The sequence below is a fragment of the Mus caroli genome, unplaced genomic scaffold, assembly GCF_978045245.1.
Source record: "Mus caroli unplaced genomic scaffold, Mus_caroli_1 scaffold_13, whole genome shotgun sequence".
NCBI lineage: Eukaryota > Metazoa > Chordata > Mammalia > Rodentia > Muridae > Mus > Mus caroli.
In genome coordinates this window covers 2,461,330-2,483,078 of record NW_028227268.1, presented here as the reverse complement: position 1 = coordinate 2,483,078, position 21,749 = coordinate 2,461,330, and the positions used below count along the sequence as shown (strand labels likewise).

The 21,749-nt window shown below is 54.4% G+C and overlaps 1 protein-coding gene across 1 annotated transcript; it reads right to left on the bottom strand.

The window, feature by feature from the left end:
• Positions 1-2,377: 2,377 nt before the first annotated feature.
• Nptx1 (neuronal pentraxin 1) lies at positions 2,378-11,389 on the bottom strand. Its single transcript, XM_021176393.2, has 5 exons — positions 10,795-11,389; positions 10,301-10,508; positions 8,199-8,443; positions 6,799-6,978; positions 2,378-6,318 (listed from the first exon to the last, which is right to left on the bottom strand). Exons 1-5 carry the CDS (start codon positions 11,236-11,238, stop codon positions 6,097-6,099), a joined length of 1,299 nt encoding a protein of 432 aa, XP_021032052.1. The 5' UTR covers positions 11,239-11,389; the 3' UTR covers positions 2,378-6,096.
• Positions 11,390-21,749: the final 10,360 nt, after the last annotated feature.

Sequence of the window (21,749 nt, the reverse complement as noted above, 5' to 3'; positions counted from 1 at the left end):
AGTAACCCCTCACCTATGTTCTGTAAGGAAGCCCCAAACTCATTGGCCCCAGAGTGAACCTCAGTGGAACCTTGCCTCACTGTGTTGTTGAAACTTAGGAGGGGGAGGGGAAGATGGGATTACATCTCCCTGGAAGGAAGTCTAGCTAACACAATCTGTCCCTAGTGAGTAGCGAGTCCTCCATCTCCAAAAGGGTCCAAGAGGAAACAACTTGGTATACTCCAGAGACTCCTGGGACTCCCTCTGCTCTGGAACCCTGAGTGCCTGAGCCTCTCTCCTATCGTGTACGCAGGCCTCTGTGGCTAAGGCTCACCGCTCCCCGGAGCTGTTTTTACTCTTCTGACTTGGGTGTCACTGGCCAGTGTGCCAGGATCAGGTCTGACAACTATGTCAGGTTGTGGGGGTTTTTTGGTGTTTTTCAAGACAAGGTCTCACTAGGTAGCTCTGGCTGGCCTAAAACTCCTTATGTAGACCAAGCTGGCCTTGAACTCAGATATTTGGCTGCCTCTGCCTCCCAAGGCCTGTGCCATCATGCCTGTATTTTGCTTTTTGTTTTGGTTTTTTGAGACAGGGTCTCTGGTACTGGTAGGCCTGGCTGTCCTACTTTGTAGACCAGGCTGGCCTTGAACTCAGATCTGCCTGCCTCTGCCTGGGATTAAAGGCTGTCAATAAAGTGCTGTGGTTAAAAGGCTGTGTCACTAGCACATGTTTGTAGTTTTGAATGAGTAGTTTACAACGCCAGCGTTAGGTGGAAGGTTGAAACAGGCAGAATTCTGAGTTCGAGGCCAGCCTGGTCTACAGACTGAGTCCCAGAACAGCCAGGGCTACACAGAGAAACCCTGGCTCAGAAAACAAAAACAGAAAAAGGCTTTAATGATGGAAGTGTAGTGTGTGGCTGGGAGCTGCTTGAGGGTCCAGGGAGTATTGTTTGCCTGCTATGCTATGAGGCCAGACTCCCCCTCTAAGTCTTCTACCCAGTGGTCTGAAATAAACTATGGCTTCTGTGTCCTGGCCAGGGAACCAAAGACACTGGCAGGAAACCCTGGAAAGGCCAGCAAGTAGCCACAGTAGTCGGTCCCTTCTGCAGACACAATGTGCGCCTGTGCACACATAGGGAGGGGCAGCTAAACTTTGGGCTTATCTGGCCCCTGGCCTCATGTTCTTAAGCATTTTAGGATCTATAATGCCAGGACTTGGATCCTGGCCATTGTGTTCAAAGCTCTATACCTACATAGAGCCAAGCTTGGTCAGGAATGTCCGGTTTTCCCTAGATCAAGGACTCGCAGTTACCCACATCTTTTATTTTGTGTATATGAGAACAAAGTGGCCCAGGAACTTCAAAGGAAGAGCACATGGAATTCATCCATTCATGGGATATGGCAAAAGAGATCAGATGTATCTTTTTATGTGAATCAATCCCAGGCCCCTGAGTTCCTGTACGTACCCAGCAGGAATGGGTGACCATGGGTATTGAACCTGAGTTACTGAGCACACTGGGCCTAGTATGGCCATATGGGGAATTTGGAAATCTCTTTGTCTCTTTGCCTCTGTATCACCTGCCTCTGAGAGATGCAGAGCTCTCATCCCACAGCCTAGGGGGGTTATGGGTCTGTAGAGGGGCACAGAACAATGCTAAAACAAGGCCAAAGTCCATCCCTCCCTAATAGATGAAGTCACATGTCTTAGCTGACAACATTGACAAGTTTTAGAAGGAACAGTGCAAGGATGGCTAGGGCGATGGCTCAGTGGGTAAAGGGCTCACTGTGCAAGCAGGGGGAGCTGAGCTCAGATCCCAGACCCCCACATAAAAACCAGTGGCTGTAACCCCAGAGCTGGGACAGGGGCAGAGGTAGGCAGATCTACAGGACTCATTCATTGACCATCCAGGCTAGATGAATTGGTAGTCTCCAGTTTCAGTGGGAGAATTGTTTTTAAAAATAAGGTTGGGTGGGGGTAGGGATGAGGGTCTGGAAAGATGGCTCAGCAGTTAAGAAAACTGATTGCTGTTGCAGATGGTCTGGCTTTGGCTGCCAGCCCCATATGATGGCTCACAAGTTACCTGTAACTCCAGTTCCAGGGGATCTGATGCATTCTATTAGCCTCTGCTGACACAAAGCACACAAATGACATACATACATACATACATATGTACATACATAATTACGTACATTCATGCAGGCAAAACACCCATATGTAAAATAAAGATAAATCTTAAGAGAGAAAAAAGTGGAGAGAAATTGAAGGAGATACCAGTGTTGAACTCTGGCCTTCACATGCACACACATTTGCCTGAATATGTTCTTGCAAACACACACACACACACACACACACACACACATACACACATGAGAAAGAATCCAATGAGACCACAGTCTTTCTTCACTCTTTACTGTGTAAAAATAAACTTAACAATTCATGTCATCTCAGCAAGAAAATGGGAAAAAAAAAGCAAGGATACCAGTATAAATAGTGCACTTCCAGAATGGCTGATGGGTGTGGTTTACCCCTTTGATACTCAAAAGGCTGCGGATTGTATGAAAAATGTACAGCTTTGGTTAGCAAATAATGAAAAAGTAAGATACATCGATTCTTTCATATTTTACAGTATGTACATTGTAACAATATCAACTCTAGGGGGGTTGCTTTTTTGGCAAATAAGACAAAATTGGGACTCTAAGTATTGGGCTTTTGTTTCTCCTCAATGACTTGTTCCCTTGTGAACAAATTGCACGTAAGTCCACTGCGCACAGAAGCAATACATTTCCCATTGTTAGCTGAGTAAGTTTACACATTGTGTTTTGGATGAAATCATGACCGCTTTGAGCCACGCTCGGGTTACTAAGGATGCTGTACCCCTATGTTAGCCAGAGTGACCCTAATTCCTTCTATCAAGCTCAGAACTGGTATCCAAATTCTCATCTCCTTCCAGGTAACCTTTCAGCTCCAACACAAAGAGCCCACCATCAGGGGCCTTTCTTTTTAACCTCCTGGTCCCTTACACACCCTCAAGATCTGGTGGCCCCTCATCAGAGCTCACTGGAATGACTGTGAACCTCAGGCCAGCCTGTCCTTCCCCCTCACTGCCCACAAGACAACCCCTTGGCCTCAGGTCCCAGGGCTGGTGACAAAGTGATCTTTGCAGTCTTAGAAAATAAGTCGGGCATCTACAAAAGGAAAAGAAAGCATACAAAATGTATCTCTTTCTTCCAAAATACTCGCTTTCAGTCCTAGGTTTTGGCGGAGCCTGAAAGTATTTTCAAGGGAGATATAGGTTGAGATAATTTATAGGTTTGTCCTATTCTTTCATAAAAATACTCTTGTTTGGTAATAAACTTTTTCTTCTACAGTAAGAGAAATAATACTGTGTTATCAAAAGCAAGAAGGCTTACGATTCAAGTGAGCTCTCAGCCCCTAGGGCCTGGGAGCCTCCGTGGCAGCTCTACCACCCTAATGCCCAGGGTGCTGTCGGACACCATCGGCAGAAGCAAACACTGTCTCGACAGTGCGTTTTATCTCTTATTTTATAAAATGGCTTACCTGAGAGAGGCATGTATTATTCAGTGCAAGAGGGAACATCAATCAGATTACGGAGTCGATGGGAAATATGCGGATTAGATTTGCGGCTGTCATTACCTTTCTCAGGGCCAGCAAAGTGCCAAGTGTGAACACAGTGACGGAGAGGAGGGCTTGGCACAGACTCCAGTAAGGGGCAGGGCAAGAGCTAGATGTCAGCGTCTGTCCCTGGCACCGTGGGTGCCGCAGGGGAGAGAAGGGAGAGGAGTGGAGAGATGAAGGGACAGAGGCAGAAGCATTGGGTGTGCTCTGCCCTCTAAGCCAGGGCAGAGGATGGCTTGTGGTCCTGAACGGACAGCTCCCACTCCACCCGTCTGGGTGCAAGTGGTCTGGGGTCCGCATTGGCAGGGGCTGGGGCTGGTGGCAGGGGTTGGCAGGAGTACACCGGGCATAGCCGGCTCTGGGCCTCGCCTGGTGGTGGCTCCCAGAAGGCTAAAAGTAAGGGTGGGGCTCGATCTGGTCTGGAAAGTCGATTTGAAGTTCGAGTTCTCTCTCCCAACCATGGGTACCATTCAGGCTTGTTCTCAACCTAGATGCTTCTTGCTATGTCTGGGGAGGGGGAGGGGAGAGGCATGTTGATCTCTCTCCCGACCTCCCCAACACCCCTGGCTTGCTTACCCAGTCATTTTTCAGTAGCTACATGGGTGATCACAGAACACTGGGTGGCATTCAGCACACAAACACAGAACCAGAGAAGTCCATGCAGGCAAGGGAACACGCGTCGGACCAAGGGAGCAAGGGACACACCACCCTGAGGAACATGCAAACACAGAAGATCCCCGCAGATCCAAGGATGCCACAACCCGGCGGGTGCTGAGGAAGCACAAATATCTAAGAAAAAGCCACTGCTGGACAACGGGTGGAGCACAGCCTGATCCGCACCCTCAGAGAGGATGCACCACAGATCGGTGACCAGGGAACTGTGCAGACACCCACAAGAACAGTGACACAGACAGCACACAGACAGACACGGATGCACTAGTTTCAGACACAACATGGACCTGTGTGGAAGGAGACAGGTGCCCCTGGAAGGAACAGCAGGTGGAAAACCTGCTCCTGTTGAGGAATTAAGTGTCTGCAGCTGCAGACGAGCCAGGCAGTGCGTAGGTTTCTAGAAAGACTTGCCAGCCTCCTGCTAGTCAGGCTACTGGAGACGTAGTCCAGGTGTCACTGGGCGTGTGCCCACAACACAGGGGGGAACAATGCAGGGGTCCACCCTGCCTGGACACAGCCTCCTCAGCATTCAACAGACACATGTGCACACACACATTTCGTCCCCCTCCTCAGAAGGCCCAGAAGGGGGTACTCATGCCTACTTTCAATAAGGAAAAGCCACGGGCTCAGTGTCTCAGGCCGGTGGCAGGTTGGGGCTGCTGCTGGGTTTGTGCCCCATGAAATGCAGGAGTGGATGGCAGGCCCCACCCCAGCCAGCAGGCTCCACATGAGAGGTTTCTGAGCCCCTGGCCCCTGAGGGGTCTGAGCTAGCTCACCTGGGCCTGGGTGCGCTGGGGGGAGGGAGTATGGCTGTGAAAAATGCCGTGGGAAACCATTCCCACGGACTGTGGATCAGGTCTCAGTATTCTCTAGCACTGAGACCAAGCACGTGAGACCCCCCACTTGAAGCCTCTGGTCTCTCATTGCCAGAGGGAGGAGGAAGGGTGGGTGCCAAGGCCCTGTGTCCTGGGACTCTGGAAGGGCACTCTCCTCTCAGAACCACTGGGCTGAAGTAGCTTTGGAAGCTGAAAGGGAATAACAGGTTCCTTGGTAAGATACAAGGAGGCAGGAAGGCCAAGGGTGAGGTGAGGAGCAGTCCTGGGGTAGAGCTGCTGAGGGGCTCGGCCCATGCTACCCTCAGATGCAGACAGCAGACAGCCTGATGGGGGCGTGGGAAGGGGCTGATTGGCAGGTGGTGCCATCCCTGGACAACCAGCCTTTAAATTTCAGAGACTCCACTTATCATCCACCCCCCAAATATTCCTGTGGAAAGCCCCCCCACCACCACAGCCTTGACAAAACATTGTTGACTTATGTCAACAGAGACCTACATCGCTCCCAAAGAGGTCTGCAAACAAGGACAAATGGGTGGTCCAGGAAGCCGCACCAGCCCTGAGGCACACAGGCAGCCGACCCATCAGGAAACTTACAACAATCACACAGAAAGAAGGGAACAAACTAACTCATTCTAGAAGAAAGCCTCCCCTACACACACATACTCTCTCTCTCTCTCTCTCTCTCTCTCTCTCTCTTAATTCTGCATTGTCAAAGCTAATGCTGCCTGCTTTAGCTAGGCATGCCCAGGATATAGTGGGGCCCCTAGAGAGAAGGGGGTGTCCTTGGGGGCCAGAGAAGAGCCGGGACTGCTTCATGTGCACAGGGAGGACAACCAGGCTGTGTGCGTGTGCGTGTGCAGGGGCCATGGCCTTGAGTCATTCCTGGGGGAAGGGGAGAAGAGAGACGATGGGTCACCGCACAAGCAGGGTGGGCAGGCGCTGGGGCTGGGGGATCAGCCCTAGCCTGAAGCCTTCAGTTGATCTGGCGACAAGCCTCGAATGTCCACTTGGTGGCTCCACCAAAGATCTCGATCTGGGACTCAGCCCAGGCGATGACATTGCCAGAGAGAGCCTTGCTGCTGCAGGTGGCCAGGTTGTACACCTCCCCGGGGGTCAGCTTGCGGTCCCAGATGTTGAAATGGGCTAGCTCACCCACAAACGCTTGGGTGGCATCAAACCCTCCACCTAGAGTGTCCTTTGGAGAAGAGTGGGGGAAAAGAGAGAGAGAAGGGGTTGGCTAGGTGACAGAGAAGCCTAGCAGAGCTAGCCCCTCCAGGGGTCTTGAGATACCACCCAATCTCCGGGGCAATAACGAGAAAGGGGTTGTCGAGAGCCATCAGCAGCCAAGGCCGCAGTGTCTCCGACCCCTCTCAAACACCCTATCTGCTGGAAGACAAGATGGCTCAACAGGAATGGAAGATGACTTCCTGTCCCCTCATCTCCCTCCCAGCCCGTGCCCAGTGGGAGATGAACCATTTCACAGGAACTAAATTATTCATTGCTAAAAGTGGAACTGGGCTTCCCGTGCCAAAGAGAGGCCTGCTGCAGTTTCCCAAGAGTGCTGGGACCTGGGCCCACTCCCATGGAGCTTGCTGAACTATGATGTGACTTGTTCCCGGCACACACCCATGGACACACACATACTCCCTCCCTCGCCCTCTGCCCAGGCTAGTACCTGTTCCTGACCCAACACCAGCACGCCCTGTGGTTTGATGGGGTGATAGGGTGCCAGGTTCTCTCCATTGCCGCCCTGGGTACCATCCTGATAGGCCTCCCAGACCCCGTCCCGGGTGGTCCAGGTGACACAGATGTGATGCCATTTGCCATCGTTGATTACAAATGGCAGCTTGGCCACCTGGGAAGAAGGAGGACACACAGTATGGACACTGTAGCCTGGTGCTATCCAGAGCTGAGGACGCGCTTAAGTTCTGCCACCATGCCCCTCACTCCGTTTTACAACTCCTGTTGGGCTAGTACTGAACTTTCACAGCACTGCCCCCTCAGATGTCCTTAGCATCTTCCAGCCCCACCCATGACTGAACCATGGCATCCACACTGGAAGACAACAGCTTGGCCAAGGAGCCCTCCAGACCCATGTGGACACACTTCCTCCCTCTCTCGAAAAACATGAGCCTCTGACAGAGTGTGTGTCCCTGGTGGTGAAGTTTACTGCAGCCTCAGGCCTTCCCACTGGGTCTCTCTCATCTTTTCCAGCTTTCTACCCCTGATGGCTAGGTCCTCTGGTCTACACTGCCAGTATCCAACCCCTGCAGAGAACCTGAGTGGAGCTATAAAATGGCTCAGGCTGACCTGAAGCAGAATCGCATACCCTCATGCACCCTAGGCAGGGGGACACATGACCAGTCAGACCCTACAGGGCCAAGGAAAGCACAACACATTCTAGCATGCAGCGTTAAAAACAAGAGCCTCCAAACCACGTCTAGCCGGGGGGCCAAGCTAACTCTGGGTGAGCCCAGAGGAGGGGGCTGAGATCTGGCAGCTAATTCCGCTAACCCGGAGGAAAGCAGCGTGGAGCTAAGCTCAACTGAGAGAGAACTATCCTCTCCTGGGTGGGAGGGAGCTGGCCTCTCCCAGGGAGGGGCAAACTGAGTCAGGTCTGGACCACCGGAGTGTCTCTAGAAGCATTTCACACTCTAGGGTGTCTACAGTCACCAAAATGGAGAGCCCAAGCCAGCCAAGCAGCCAGTGGAGGAGGAGCCAGGAAACAAGGAGAATGGACTAGAACATCCCCAGGAAGGTCCTCTGCCCTCCCTTTCTCTCTCACTCCCTCCCTCCCCTCCGCCGGCTAAGGCCTCTTTCTGGAATGTTCCAGCTCTTCCTGTTCTTATTATGAGGGCAGGTGAAGATGTCCTTCCCCGTTTCCGAGCTGATCCAGCTTCCACCTCACTCAGTCTTGCCAGGCAGACATTTTTCTCAGAACCACAGCCCCAGTGAGCACCCCACACCCCAGGGCTCTAGAAGACCCGCAGTCCCACAAGCCCTGGCGCGGTGTGGGCATGCAGCTCAGTGGACACCCAGGATCCTGGGTGAGCCTTGCCTTGTGACGGGCATTACCTTGTCATTAATGAGTATCTCCATGGGGTTGTTGCCCCACTCGATGAGGACCAGCTCGTTGGCCTGCCCAGGCACAGCATAAGAGAAGGGTGTGCCCACTCCAGGCGCCGCACTGGACTTGAGCCACATGCACACGGTGAAGGCATACATCTCTGGCAGGCTCTTCTTCACCTTGGCATACATGTAGTTGGTCCGCAGTGGGAATGTCAGCTGAAACTTGTCTCCGGGGCGATTGTCTTTCTGACCTAGGGAGGACAAGTGAGTCCTGCCATCTTGTACCCTGACCAAGTGCTTGGGGTACAAGTCGTGTCTGGTCCCCATCATGTCTCGTGATGCAGATGGGGCCCAGGGCCAGCTGGCAAAGAAAAGCTGACCCAAGGTCTCTGCACTCCGGGCCTTGCTAGCTCTTGTTGCCACATGGTGCCATCCCTGGGGAGGCTAAGGTAGGGGAGAGCACAGGACAGGCTGTGAGCCTGCTGCTGAGCTGCAAAGTAGGCATGGGGGAGAGAATGGGGCCTGTTTCAGTGCACACTGGCCAAGTGACTGAGAAGGTGTGGCTGCAGAAGAAGGAACCAGGCTAGCTCCCCTCTGAGCTGTCCCCGTGGGGGCCGACCTGATTTAGATGATGGTGCTCTGAACCTCTTGACTGTACTGGGCTTTTCTCTCAGTCTCCACCAGAGACAAGCATCCCTACAGCCTGCCCCCTCCAGTAAAGCCAGGATACACTGCAGTTCTGTGTGCAGCTGTAAGGACCCTTCCAAAGGAGCTGCAGGCCTCCCCCAGCTCCCCTAGGGATGCTGCCTGGAACCTACTGAGAGGCAGGGCAGCAGCCTTCCTTGAACCAGGGCCCCCAAGGTGATGTTTTGAGGATACCACTGAGCCTCTGATGAGCTGCCTGGAAATTGAGGCTCCAGGCCTGGTCACCTCGTGACTGCTAACCAGCATCCTCTGGGAAAGTCTAACGCTCACCTCCACCTCTACACTTCCTGTGGCTAGTCCTGGCCCCCCACCCCCCACCTCCGCTGTGACTGATTCTCAGGGAAACAGGTCCCATTGAGCAGTGCATCATTACTCTTTTAGAGCCAAGGAATGCACCTGCCTTACCAGCTCATGGCTGTACCCCTGTCCCAGGAATTCGGACAGGAACCTAGTCCCCGAATTCAGAGTGACTTCTAGAAAGCAACAGGACAGGACAGGACAGGACAGGACAGGACAGAAACAACACCACCCTCAAGACAACTGAGTAACGGAGCAGAGCTGACCCTTAGCACAGACCTCTGCTAATTCAGGCTCCGTCGTCTGGGGAGGTGGGGGGTCAGTACCTGTATCTCTCTGGAGTGTTTTCCTGTCCTGAATCTCCCACCCCTTCCTTCTAAGGTTCCTCTTTCCCTTGATGTTTTTCAGTTACATAACACGCCTTAAGATGGCACTGTTTAAATCCATCCTGCACATTTTGCAGTCCGAGCAGGGTCACGTGGCCCTGCTCTGAGTGGGGCTACCCCCTCCTCCTCTTACAACCTTGTTTGATTTCTGTGACTTCAGGGCACAGCTCATCAGCACACCCAGGCAGGTGCTAAGGACCAGCCTGAGTTCATGACCAGGGCAAATGCAGCTGCATGCAAGATGAGTCACTGGAAAAAGGAAAAACTGATTGAGGGGGCTCAAGATAGAGAGAGGGACCCCTAAACCCTGAAAGGACACCAGGGCTACTGGGCAATTGGCAGAAAAGATACCCAATGGCCCCAGAAGGCTGGTGTCTAGGTCTTTGTTGGTGACAGATTCCAGCTGAAAGCAAGGCTTTCATTACTAAGGAAGGCTTGGGCCACAAACAGCTACTGTGCAAAGTTGCTGGAGATTAAACAAATCAGACTTAAAAAAAAAAAAATCCTGCGAGTGTCCTGACTGTACTGTACAATCCCTTCTTAAGCTCTGCCGCGTCCCTGAAGAGCTATCTCCAGCCTAGGAACTGGGCAGGAAGCCCTGACTGGGGAGGGATTACAGAGTGGGTCCGGGACAAGAGGCCAGGGCGGGGAGCAGGACCCAGCCAGGCTGTGTCTCTGGAGACAGCCGAGAGCATGCAGCACGTTCCCCTGAGCCCTTACCTTTCTCCAGCTCGCTGATCCGTTGGTGTAGGGAGGTCAGGGCGCTCTCGATCTTGGCCCTTTCCTCTGTGTCGTTCTTGGGGCCCCCTTTCCCCTCCTCCAGAGTGTTCACCCGAGACAGCACCTGCCGCTCCAGGTCATCGATCTTGCTCTGCAGCAGATCCTTGAGGCTGTTGGTTTGGCTGGAAGAATTGAGGCGGCTGTACTGCTGCGGGGGCATAAGGGCAGGGGAAAACCACACCGTTAGGCGTGCAGCCCTGACCGTGCGCGAAGGCCCGCGACGCGGTCCCTGGGGCGATTGCGGGGGTGGCCTGGAGGGAAGCTCCAGCGAGTGGCAGCCCTCGGTGCCCCGCAGGGTTCGAGAGGCGCCGGTCAGGCATCAGCGCGCCGAAGAGGCAAGGAAAGGGGGACGGGGGTGCCGGACCGGGTCGGGATGGGGTGGGCGAGGGCAGAAGGGCGCATAGCGCGGAGGGGAAACCGCAGCTCACGCGGACCTCGAGGTTCTCCAGTCGGGTTTTGAGAGATTGCAAAGTTTGCCCGAGTTGGCTGAGCGTCTCCGCGGCCGGCGTCCGGGACAGGTCGCCCATCGTGTTCTTGCCCGAGCCAGGCTGCTTGCGGCCGCCTCCCGACCTGGCCTCGCCGGGACCAGAGTCCAGGGTGCTCTGGCTCTCGCAGCGGCCAAGCTTGGTGGTCAGCTCCCTGATGGTCTCCTTCTGGCTGAGGATGGTCTCCTTTTGCTGCAGCACGGTCTCGCGGAGCTGCAGCACGTTGCTCCGAAGCTCCTCCGCGCCGCCCGCGGCCACGGACGCGGCACACATGTCGGCATCCACCGGCACCGAAGTGCAGATGAAGCGGGTCGGCCCGAAATCTTGGGCCCGACTGCCCAGAAGGCAGAGGGCGATCAGCGCACAGGTGCGTGTGGCGCGGCCGGCCAGCATGGCTGCGGACACTTGGAGCACCGGGGCCGCTCGGCTCCGGTGGGGATCGGGCTGAGACCGGGATCGGGCTGACTGGGGCAGTCGCTCCGCAGGCGGCCCGCGCTCTAGGCACCGCGCTTCTCCGCTGCACAGTCTTCTTGGCCGCGCTCCTCGGCCCCCACTGCCGCCTGCGCTGCGGAGCCCGCGCCTTTTATGCAGCCGCGGGAGGGGCCTCGGCGCCGCCGACGTCAGCGGGGGAGGAATCCCGCTTTAATTGTGTGCGGACCAGCCCCGCGGCGCCGCGGGGGTCGCACGGGAGCGCGGCTGGAGCTACCTCGGCCCTCCCCATCTCGTCCCTCCCGGATCCGCCACCGCCCCCTCCCACCGCCTCCGCACGCACGCCCCCGCCCGGGCCCGCGCCGCTTCCCCGAAGACTACCAGAATACAGGGCCGCCAAGAGGGAGATCGGCCGTGGGCCTGGATTAGATGGTGGGGCACCTGCCCCATGCCCCTAATCTCCAACGGGGCCCGGAAAAGAAGAACGGCCACAAGACAAGCTCGGTTCGCTTGCTCACACTAAGCGCCCGTGTGGTCCGGGCTCCATGCGCTCGCAGCCCTCTTCTTCCTAAATAGTCAACGTCGGTGTACCCTGCGTTCAGCTCGCTGAGGTCCAGAAAAGGGGTCGCGAGGCCGAACAATGATTCATAGACATTTGTGGCTGAAAACCACGGAGCACTCTGAGTCTGGGGATCCCCACGCCCTGGCTCCCCGCCCTACTGTATTCCCCTTCTTCCAACTCCTGAGGATTGTGGACCTAATAATGTCCCCCGCCCCCGGAAACGAGAGCCCGCACTATGCACTCGTCAGGGCTAAGGCCTTCTCGGATCTGTGGATCGAACCCTTCCTGCCATCCAAGCCAGCCTAGTTCCAGGCAGGTGGCGCCCCAGAAGCTGGCTGGCCACTCAAAAGGGGCCCCGGTGGAGCTTCTTCCCTTAACGCTCTGGGCGTGTCTGTGTGTCCCTTTGTAGGTGTATGTGAGCGTATAAGTGACCAGTCCACTTGAACCCCTCCTAGCCCATTCCTCGCGCCCCTGGACTTTGGAGGAGGGGTCCCAGAGGTGGGCAGTGACTTCGCATCTACAGGGGTTCGCACCTATTAACCCTTTTCCTACAGACACCTTACCCAGCCACCTGCACACCCATACCTCCTTTTTTCTGGATAGCAGCACTGCCGGCTGGGATTCCAGTCCAGGTTTCAATGTCTCTGGGGACTCTGGACAAGGGTCTGGGCTGCAGCCCCACGTCGGAGTCAGAATCGGACCTGGGAACTCGCCCAAGATCCAATTATGTTGAAAAGAAAACGAAGGCGAGGAGAACCCACATCGGGTTTTAAATGACTGGAAAAGCCCAGCTACAGGCTGGCCGGGTTCTCCCCATAGACCGCCCTCCATCCCTTCCAGTCAAGCGTTCGGTTGCCTCACACCTTTTACGGGTCTGCGATGGACCAGACTGGGTCCGGACTGTGAGGCGCCAGTCCGGGACCCACTGGCAGCCTTCGGACAGAGGATGCCACTCCCCGGTGGGCATCACCAGTGGTGAAGGTAGAAGCCAGATTGGCAGGGAAGCCACTATCCAGGTCTTCTCCGACGCCTCCTCCCAGCCCCGAGCCCCAGGGGCGCCCCACTGCCTGTGTTTCTCGTCTCGGCATTTAACCATCCCGAGTCCGTGCTGCGAGCTGCCTTGGCCCCTGCACGCCAGGAGCGTCGCTGGGCCGCCGCTTCCGGGCGCCAGAGGGACCCCGCAGCCAGGACGCGGCTGTGGTGCAGAGAGGGAGTGCGGGGCTCCCGCTCCCGCGGGTCCACCGTCAGGTACAGAGCGCAGGAACGCAGCGGCTCGCATCTGGGTGCCCCCTAGGCTCCCCTGGGGTCCCAGGACTAGCCTCCCGCCGTTCTGCGTGGGACGTGCACCTGCAGAACTAGGAATTACCCCCTCCGGGGCGCTGCGCTGCTGGGCGACGTCTGCCCCCAACTCCCAACCTAGCGCGGACGGACGCGGGGACCCCGCGCAGACCTAGCGCTTCGGCCCCGGCGGCGCCTCCCCCCACGCGTCTAACGCGAAGCAGTTCCCGGCCTGGCCCTGCGGCGAGGCTATCCCCGCTCAGAGTGCGTGGGCGCAGGAGACCAGCCTGTCCCTTCCCCGGCAGGTGTGTAGAGGGAGCTGGGCGCTTAGCTCGATTTTGTATCTTGAGCCCCAGGAGCGGCCCAAGAGTCCGATTTCATTCAGAAGACCTAGGTGACTGGCACTGTCACATGTGGGCGCTGATGGTGCCTCACCCCTTGACGGAGGATGATGGGAGGGGGCGGGGCTCAAAGGGAAGAAAGGGTCCTGCGCTCAGGTCCAGAGGTGGCAAGACCTTTGGGATCTGTGGAGCCCGGAGCAGGGAGCAGGGAGCAGGGAGCAGGGAGCAGGGAGCAGGGAGCAGGGAGCAGGGAGCAGGGAGCAGGGAGCAGGGAGCAGGGAGCAGGGAGCAGGGAGCAGGGAGCAGGGAGCAGGGAGCAGGGAAGACAGTCAATTCGACCACCATTGCTAAGCTGCCCAGCCCGTTGAGCAAACACACTGGAAGAGGCCTCTACCCTCTTTAAATCCATTCCAGAGGGTTCTCAGGATCCTAGGTAGAGAGAGTCTACCCGGGTCATTATAAAGTTGACTCTGCTTCTCATTGTTTTGACTGGTAGCCCAGAGGGTCTGGGGCAAAGAAAAGCCATCAGAGGGGAAACCCAGGAAGTTGGTAGGTGGGCGCTCCACTGGCTACTTATGTGACTGCAGGCATGTCTCTGTGCCTGACATGGGCACCACATCGCAGAGCCTGAAGTTGAGCTGAAGAGTGGGGTAAATATTCAGTCTGTGGACACAGCACAGCACCTAAGCCTGGGAAGCCTTGGTCTCACACAGAGCTCTAGGGTATTCTCACCACGCCCATGCAAATCCCATTGATAACTGCAGAACAGAGATGTCTAAAATACTGAGGAAATGATGCGTTTAGAATGCTTAGTTTTTATTATAATTATTTCATTATAATTTTATATAATTTAAGCCTGGATGATGGCTTTGTTAACCAGACTTGCTGAAGACTGAACAGTCAGCTGGCCCAGGTTCAGCATAACACTGGGGGAGGGAGCAGTCCTCACACGGTGTAGGCCTGTGAGTATGAGGTAAATTCTGTTTGCAAGCTGATATTTGGTGCCAGAGTGGAAAGGGTGGGTGTTCTCAGGAAGACTACACAGGGAAGTCACACAGTACTCTGAGGACAGCAATGCCCATCAGGGCCTTTACCCACTGGAGAGTGGGAGCTCACACGGTACACCCAAGCCCCACCCTGCAGCAGAGCCATGGTTATGAGCAGGGCAGGCAACTGGCATTACCATCAGGACCAGCCCCATATGCACAGAGCTCCCTGGAGGCTGACATGTGTAGGTGACAGGTGGGTCTGAAACAATGCCAGACGGGCGCCAGCCTCCCCACACCTTTTCTCTGACAGGGGCACCAGCCTCCTTACACCCTTGCCTCTGAGACCCTCTAGCATGAAGCACTTTGTGCTTTAGGAAAGCCAGCCCTGCAAGGGGAACCTGGGAGTGGGTAGAGGGAAGCCTTTCCCTCCCTTCCCAAGGAAAGAAGTACAGAGTCTCATTAGCCATTGGGACACAGGGTAACTTGGCCACGTGCAAACAAACCCTTTCAGGGGACAGGCCACCGTGTCTGCCATAGATGATGTTTGAGTGGGGACTGCCCTGCATAGGAGGAGAGAGTGCTGGTGTTTTCCTCATTCCAGTGCTTTTAGGGCTAACTCTCTTCAGCACTCCCGTTGCTGGGGCACTGCATGTATTCTGTTTCTCCTCCAGGCTGGTGCTGGCACCACTAACTCTCTCTATGTGACTGTACCCCTCACACAAGGTTAGAAAAACAGTATCCACAAACAGCAGCCCATGGGCTTCTTATAGGCAGCTGAGCCTTGAAGACACAGTCAGGACCGGTGAAAATTTTTTCCTTCCCCTTGGGACTGAGGGGTGGGGAGGCTCTGACAGCAGCCAGCCTCACAGGCCTCTGAGTCACAGCCTCAGCCCACCTGTGCCTCAGAGTCACTCTCCTGACAGGGTCTCACCCACCTGCGTGTGGCATGTAGGGAACCTGCTCCCTGGGAGTGCTGGGAAAGGTCTTGCCCTCTGTCCTCTTCATGGGCGTGTCTGTGGCAAGAAGTTGTACTTTGTTGTTGTTGTTGTTTGTTTTTTTGTTTTTTGTTTTTTCGAGACAGGGTTTCTCTGTGTAGCCCTGGCTGTCCTAGAACTCACGAGTGGCGAGTAGTTCACAACTGCCTATAACTCCAAGTCCAGGAACCCCACCATCTCATTCACGGCGCCCTCCCCAGGGCAGTTGTAGCCATGTGTGCATATGTACACATACATATGCACAAACACACATGCAATGAACACACGTACGCATGCACACACATATGCTCAAGCACACACACATACACACACATGCACATAGACATATGCACCTGTGCACACACACATATGCAGGTGTGAACACACATTCATAAACACACATACAAGGCACTCACCTACGCATGCACACACATGCACACACACATATGCTCAAGCATACACACACATGTATGTGCACATAGACACATGCACCTGTGCGCACACACATATGCAGGTGTGAACACACATTCATAAACACACACACACACACGCACACACACATGCACACACTTAGGTCTGGTTAAGAGCATTCCTAACTGCTGAACCCTTACCAGCCCCTGGCTGTCCTTTTTCCAGTCTTCTCTCTGTATCTCCTCTCCTGGTTGGTTAAGGCATGCTTTGGCTATTGTTCTCATAGATGAAGAAATGAGCAGAGGCCCACCACAGGAAGTCTGGTGAAACAGAATAGCTGTCCGGTCCTTCCATTCCAGTCAAGAGTCTCTGCCAGGCAGAGGAAGGCACTCATATAGGGGAGCCTGTGGGGACAGGGCTCAGCACATCCACAGTCACTGTGTAGATGGGAGAGACTTCCTGGTACTCTGGGATCCAGGGCACCTCACTTGTCTCTTCTGTCAGACACTGGCCTTACTTTCTGTTTGCACTCAATGTGAAAATACAAGGGAGCTGGCCCTGCTGCTGTGGGGACTGAGCAGTCACAAGCAAGACTCCACCCCCACCCCATTCTCTGTGCCCTGCCAGGGGTCCCCCTAGGAAGGGTCACCTTCACCTGAGTCCTTCCTCTTTTTGAGCCAGCTGCTGGCTCAATCTGGCTAGGAACAGAGACCTACATGGTTTCTCGCCTGCCCTTCCCCTTCCTATGGGTTGAGCCTAGTGCTAGGATCAGGGGTAGGAACTTGGCCTGATCTTCTTTGTTGGTCTCAATAAGCAGGCCTTTGAAGTGGGGGTGCAGTGCTGCCTGGCTGTTCAAAGCAGAGGTTTCAGATGCCAGGCAAGATCTTGGGCATTTAGCACAGTGTAAACATTCCTAATGTTTGCTCCCAGTTTGGCAAATATTTCCAGAGCATCTGTCGAGGGCAGGCAAGGTGCCAGGGCCAGTGATGAATAAAACGCCGACCCCCATCTCTGAGAGCACGCCATCCATCCAGTACAGCAGACAGACACAAGCACCCTTTCCTTACTGAGCCCCACTGACTGGAACTGACCAAGCCAGGAACACGTCTGGGTAGTGTGGGAAAATAGGGTCTGCTGATTAGGCGAAATCAGAGCGAGGTCTGGGACAGTGTGGGAGTCACAGAGGTGGTTTGAACGATCAACACGGGTGTAGGTCAGTGGTAGAACACTTGCCCGGCATGCACAAGGTCCTGGGTTCAATCCCAAGACCACACACTCACAGATAACATTCAGCATCCTGAGTAATACAAGCAAGTGTGGCAGGATGTTTGTCAATCATGAAATGCAAAACAGGTGGGTGTCCTAGGGGGATGTGGTAAAAAATGGTCAGACAGATTTTAGCTGGCTAGGGAGCTTGGCTGAGAGCCGGGAAATCATCTTGTGAGTGCCCTGTCCTCCTTCAAGGAACAATGATGGTCCTTGTGTCTGGGTGCTGGAAGGATAAACTTGAGGGCGGCAGAAAACATGAGGTTCCACTGGAGTGGTAAGGAATTAGGGCTGTTGCAGAGGCCAGGGAAGAAAGAGGCAAACTTGAGGACATCTTAGGGAATTAATGACAGCCCGGGACATTTGGCTTTGGCTTGGGTTTGAGTCAAGAAGGACAGACAATGACCTTAGATATCCTCAGCTCTCTTCCTTTTGAGGGAATGATGGGTACCTTGCCAGCAGAGGAAAAGAAGACATCAGCTGGGCAGGTTTGGAGGAAGAAAGACCATGAGTCCTAACCCAGAGCCTTTCCCTTCCTTGGTGGTGTCTCAACATCCCAAGCTGCACCGAGCCATAGCAGTCGTAGGGAATTGGGGACATGAGACTGACTGTGCATCCTTGGAATGGAGGTATAGCCAAGTCAGGAGGGAGAGGCCACCGTGGAAGATGGTGGCATTGAAGAAAACACTGGGAAGGAGTCCAACGTTCAAAGGACCTTTAAAGCTCTCTGGTCTCTGCATTAAAAGAAATAAGGGCTGTACCAATGGACACGCTGCCAGGCGTCTGTACGGAGCTTCCTGGGAGTCGTTCACCCCGCCCTTCTGATTAAGCTCATAAATGGGAATGGGAACAGCCCAGAGTGAGCCACATGAACCCAACCCACATCAGCTCTGTCCTAGAGGTAAGATGCTCCTTCCCATTCATGGTATCTGGCAGGAGTGAAGGGTCCCAGGGCCCTGCCAGCTCGCTGCATCCTTGCACATCAGTTTCACCATCTGTCAAACACCAGGAGAGAGCATGTGAAATATAAAATGAGTCGAGGCATAAAAGTGCTTTGAAATAAAAATGGTATGTATGAGGGACTATAGTCGCTACAAGGTCTGTGTATGGACACCATCACTCATACCTAGGAGAGGAAAGGTGTGGGCTCCTTCTAGCAGGGAGCAGTGGCTGTCTTGCCTCTTCCCTCGGGGGCAGGGTAGCCCTTGGTTGACATGGGACAGTATGGTAATTGGGATGAGGTTGAAGGTCTCCCTGGGGCTATCCACTGTACTAGGGTGGTGACACATGTCAGAAATAAAGGCACAGCTCAAATAAACTCTTGGGCCTCAGGCAGGAGTGAGTCCCTCTTTCTGTTGCTTAAGGAGCCCAGGCGATAGCCCAGCTGGTGGGCCTCTGGTGTTCTGCCCATTTTGGAATGAGGCAGTCTAGTAAATGTGCAGAAGGAACACATTCCAGGAAAGCAGGACCTGGCCTTCAGAGTCGGCTCGTTCAGCCACTTACCGGATGAGTAGTCTTCAGGGACCAGCTGCGTGCCAGGAACCCTTCTGAACCCTAGAGACAGAGCAAGGTTTCTGGCTATTTTTTGTTGTAATTGATGGATAGAATTTTCTCGGTTTTAAGTTTCTCTTTGGAGTACTTTTCTTAAGACACGAGCATCCGGTGCCTGTAATCATCGGAGGATGTCTATAAGGCAGCATTTGGATGGTCTGAAGCTGGGTTCCGATGACTTAGCGTTCCCTAGATTGTGATTTTGTAGGGTACTAGAGGAAGTTCTTTGGCTCTTTGCCAGCCTCTATTCTGGTAAAAAGGTGAAGAGATGACGCGATAGGTACACTCTGGTTCACAGTGGAGCTTGCAGCAAGTTGGAGCAGTGGGAGGCAGAGCTTCAGCTCGGCTCCAGGTAGGATATGAATCACACTGAGGTGGAGAGGCACTCAGTGGAATGCTAGGCACACGGTGGCAAGTACCAGTCAGGTGGGTGAGTGTAGTTACCACAGGATGGGGTGTTGTTGGCTGAACGGGGCTAGGCCAGGGAGGGTCTCAACGCCAGGTAGGAAGCTGGCCAGGAACAGAGAGAGGGTCAGCACCCACCTGCTGATTCAACACCTAGATCTCTCTGGCCCTGAGGGTCTCTCACCACTATCTCTCCTGGAGCTCAAGGCGGTAGAGAGGGGCTCCTGGGATAGGAGCAGGGTCCTCCTCAAACTTCCTGCGTGGAAGGAAGAAAACAGAAGACATGGAACTGCTTAAACATCTGGAAGGGGCAAGGAAGTGACAAGGAAGTGAGATCCTGATTGGTGCTGTCTCTGCATCCTCAAGTCGTTTCCTGAGGGGCAACTTCTATTTCCCCACACTGACTGGAAATAACACCACAATAAGAACCTATAGATGCCTGGTAATGAGCCAGCCTCAGCCACCCCACCCACTTTCTCCAGGTCCCTCCTTAATCCTCTCTTGCCATTCTGTAGCAATAGTGAGATACCCCCGGCCCTAGTCCACTGTGTCCATTCTTACCATGGATAGTCACCAAGTGCCGTCCACTGAGTGGACATAGAATGGTGCTGGTCACGTCAGGTGCTGCAGGGTGGGCCTGCCACTGCTGCCCTGCTACCTCAAGGAGGAAGTGGGCTGAATGAGAGGGAATTTTAGAGTGTAAGGAACTTCAGAGGCTCAGGGGGCCTCGCCGTTCTCCTCAGAAGGAAGGTTGGAGCTCCCAAGTTCTGATTCTCTGACCTTAGCTGCAGGGTACATACTCTAGATGGACTTACACCCTCCTGAAAGTGTGTTCAGAGGACAGGGTGTCCATGCCAGTGACCAATGGCTTGGAGAACCGTGTCCCTCCTGCCTCAGCAAACCCCTGGGGACTGAAAAGTTCCACATGGTCATGGAAAACTCCACGGGGGTGAGCTCTGACTGTCCCAGGATGTCTATGGGCCCGCTTACTCTGACAGCTCCCTCCATCCCTACCCTCCCATGCCTCATCCATCACGGGCCCACATTCCTCTTCAACCAAGCCCCCACCAGCCTCAGGCCTGCCCTGGCAAACCCAGCCAAAGAGGGGTCATCTGGTGAACACACAGCAGCTGCTGATCCAGGCTAGGTCCCTGCAGAGGCAACACTTAAGTGCAGTTCTAAAGTGGGAGGAAGAACTGCTCAGGCACCTGAAAAGACTTTAAGGCTGTCAGGTGCTTGGGGATAGCCAGGGTGGGTGAGCAGGTGCTCAGAGTTCAGAGCCAGTGGTCAGCAGAGCTTCACTGTAGATCGTATGCAGGGGTTCAGACCATGCTACGACCCCGTGGAGGCTCAGGAAGACCTGGAATGGCTTGTGTCAGTACTAGGCAGGAGCCCTGATTATCACTGGGTGGGGTGATGATCAGGAATCAAGGTGAAGAGTATCCAAGATTATGCCATCTAGAAAACTAGGACCTCACTCTGAATTACAAGGATGATCAACATTTAGCTCATGGCTCTCCCCCATCTCCCCTTTATAAGCCTTTGGGCAAGCCTAGGCCCTTGAACCTATCTACTTAACCTTTTAAAAAGTTATTTATTTATTTATTTATTTATTTATTTATTCATTGAGACAAGGTCTCACTATGTATCCCTGACTGGCCTGGAACAGAACTGAGTATGTAGACTAGGCTGGGCTTAAACTCACAGACATCTGCGGGCTTTCTTTTCTGGACCTGAAAATTAACAGTAGCTTTGGGTGCCCGCAGAGGCTGGCCTGGGCACAGGCTCAGGGCTGAGTATATAGGCTGTATCTGGAGGCCTGTATACACTACACTGTGCTTGCTCTAGTCTCAAAGCCTTGAGCAAGTCACCGCAACTTGGGAGCCTTGACTTCTTAACTCTGAAAGGTGCTTTCTCCATCTCCCGGGCAGAGGAGCCAGCTAAAGGCATAATGACTTAGTTGGAAAGGCCAGAGTGCAGGGTGCTGGCTCAGGGGACAGTGGACAAGGAGGAGCTTGCTGTCCCTCTGTTCTGGATGTGCCTCCTGACCCAAGCCTGCCTGATCTTCTGGGAGGCTCTTAAGGGATCCCTACCTGCAGAGGCCAGGATTGCTTCTCCTTCCAGGCTATGTCTTCCTGGGTGGCCTGGGAACACCTGAGGGGAGAGGAAGAGCTGGCCATGGCACCTCTGGCCACGGCTGGGAGAGCAGGAAGCAGGTCAGAGGCCTGGCCACCGGGAAGCTCACTCTCTCATGGAGAGACTCTGGGTACCGTGCACCTTTATACCTGGATATGGATTCTGCTCTTCCGTTGGGGAAGAGTCAGAGGAGCATAAGAATGCCCAGCTGGAAGCATTAGGTCCCACCCACCCCTCCCATGGCCCCTTTGAGGAGAGGGTGCTTGGGAGTGCAGGGGGGAGACAGGAGCCAAGCACATGGCTGGTGGGAAATGCTGCATTTTACTGCAGTGTCTGTGAGGAGTCTTAAATACTCATCTGTGCCAGCTCTCTCTCTCTTCCTCTCTCTCTCCCTCTCACTCTTGCCCTCCCCAACGAAGTACACATCTCTCCCTTTATCATTTTGCCTCTCTGCATACATATTATCTCTTTTTCTCTCCTGCCTCCTTGATCCCTCCCGGCCCTCTCTTACCCCTATGCCCTGGGCATCGCACGGATCTCGTATTTGCTTCTATGAAGTCAT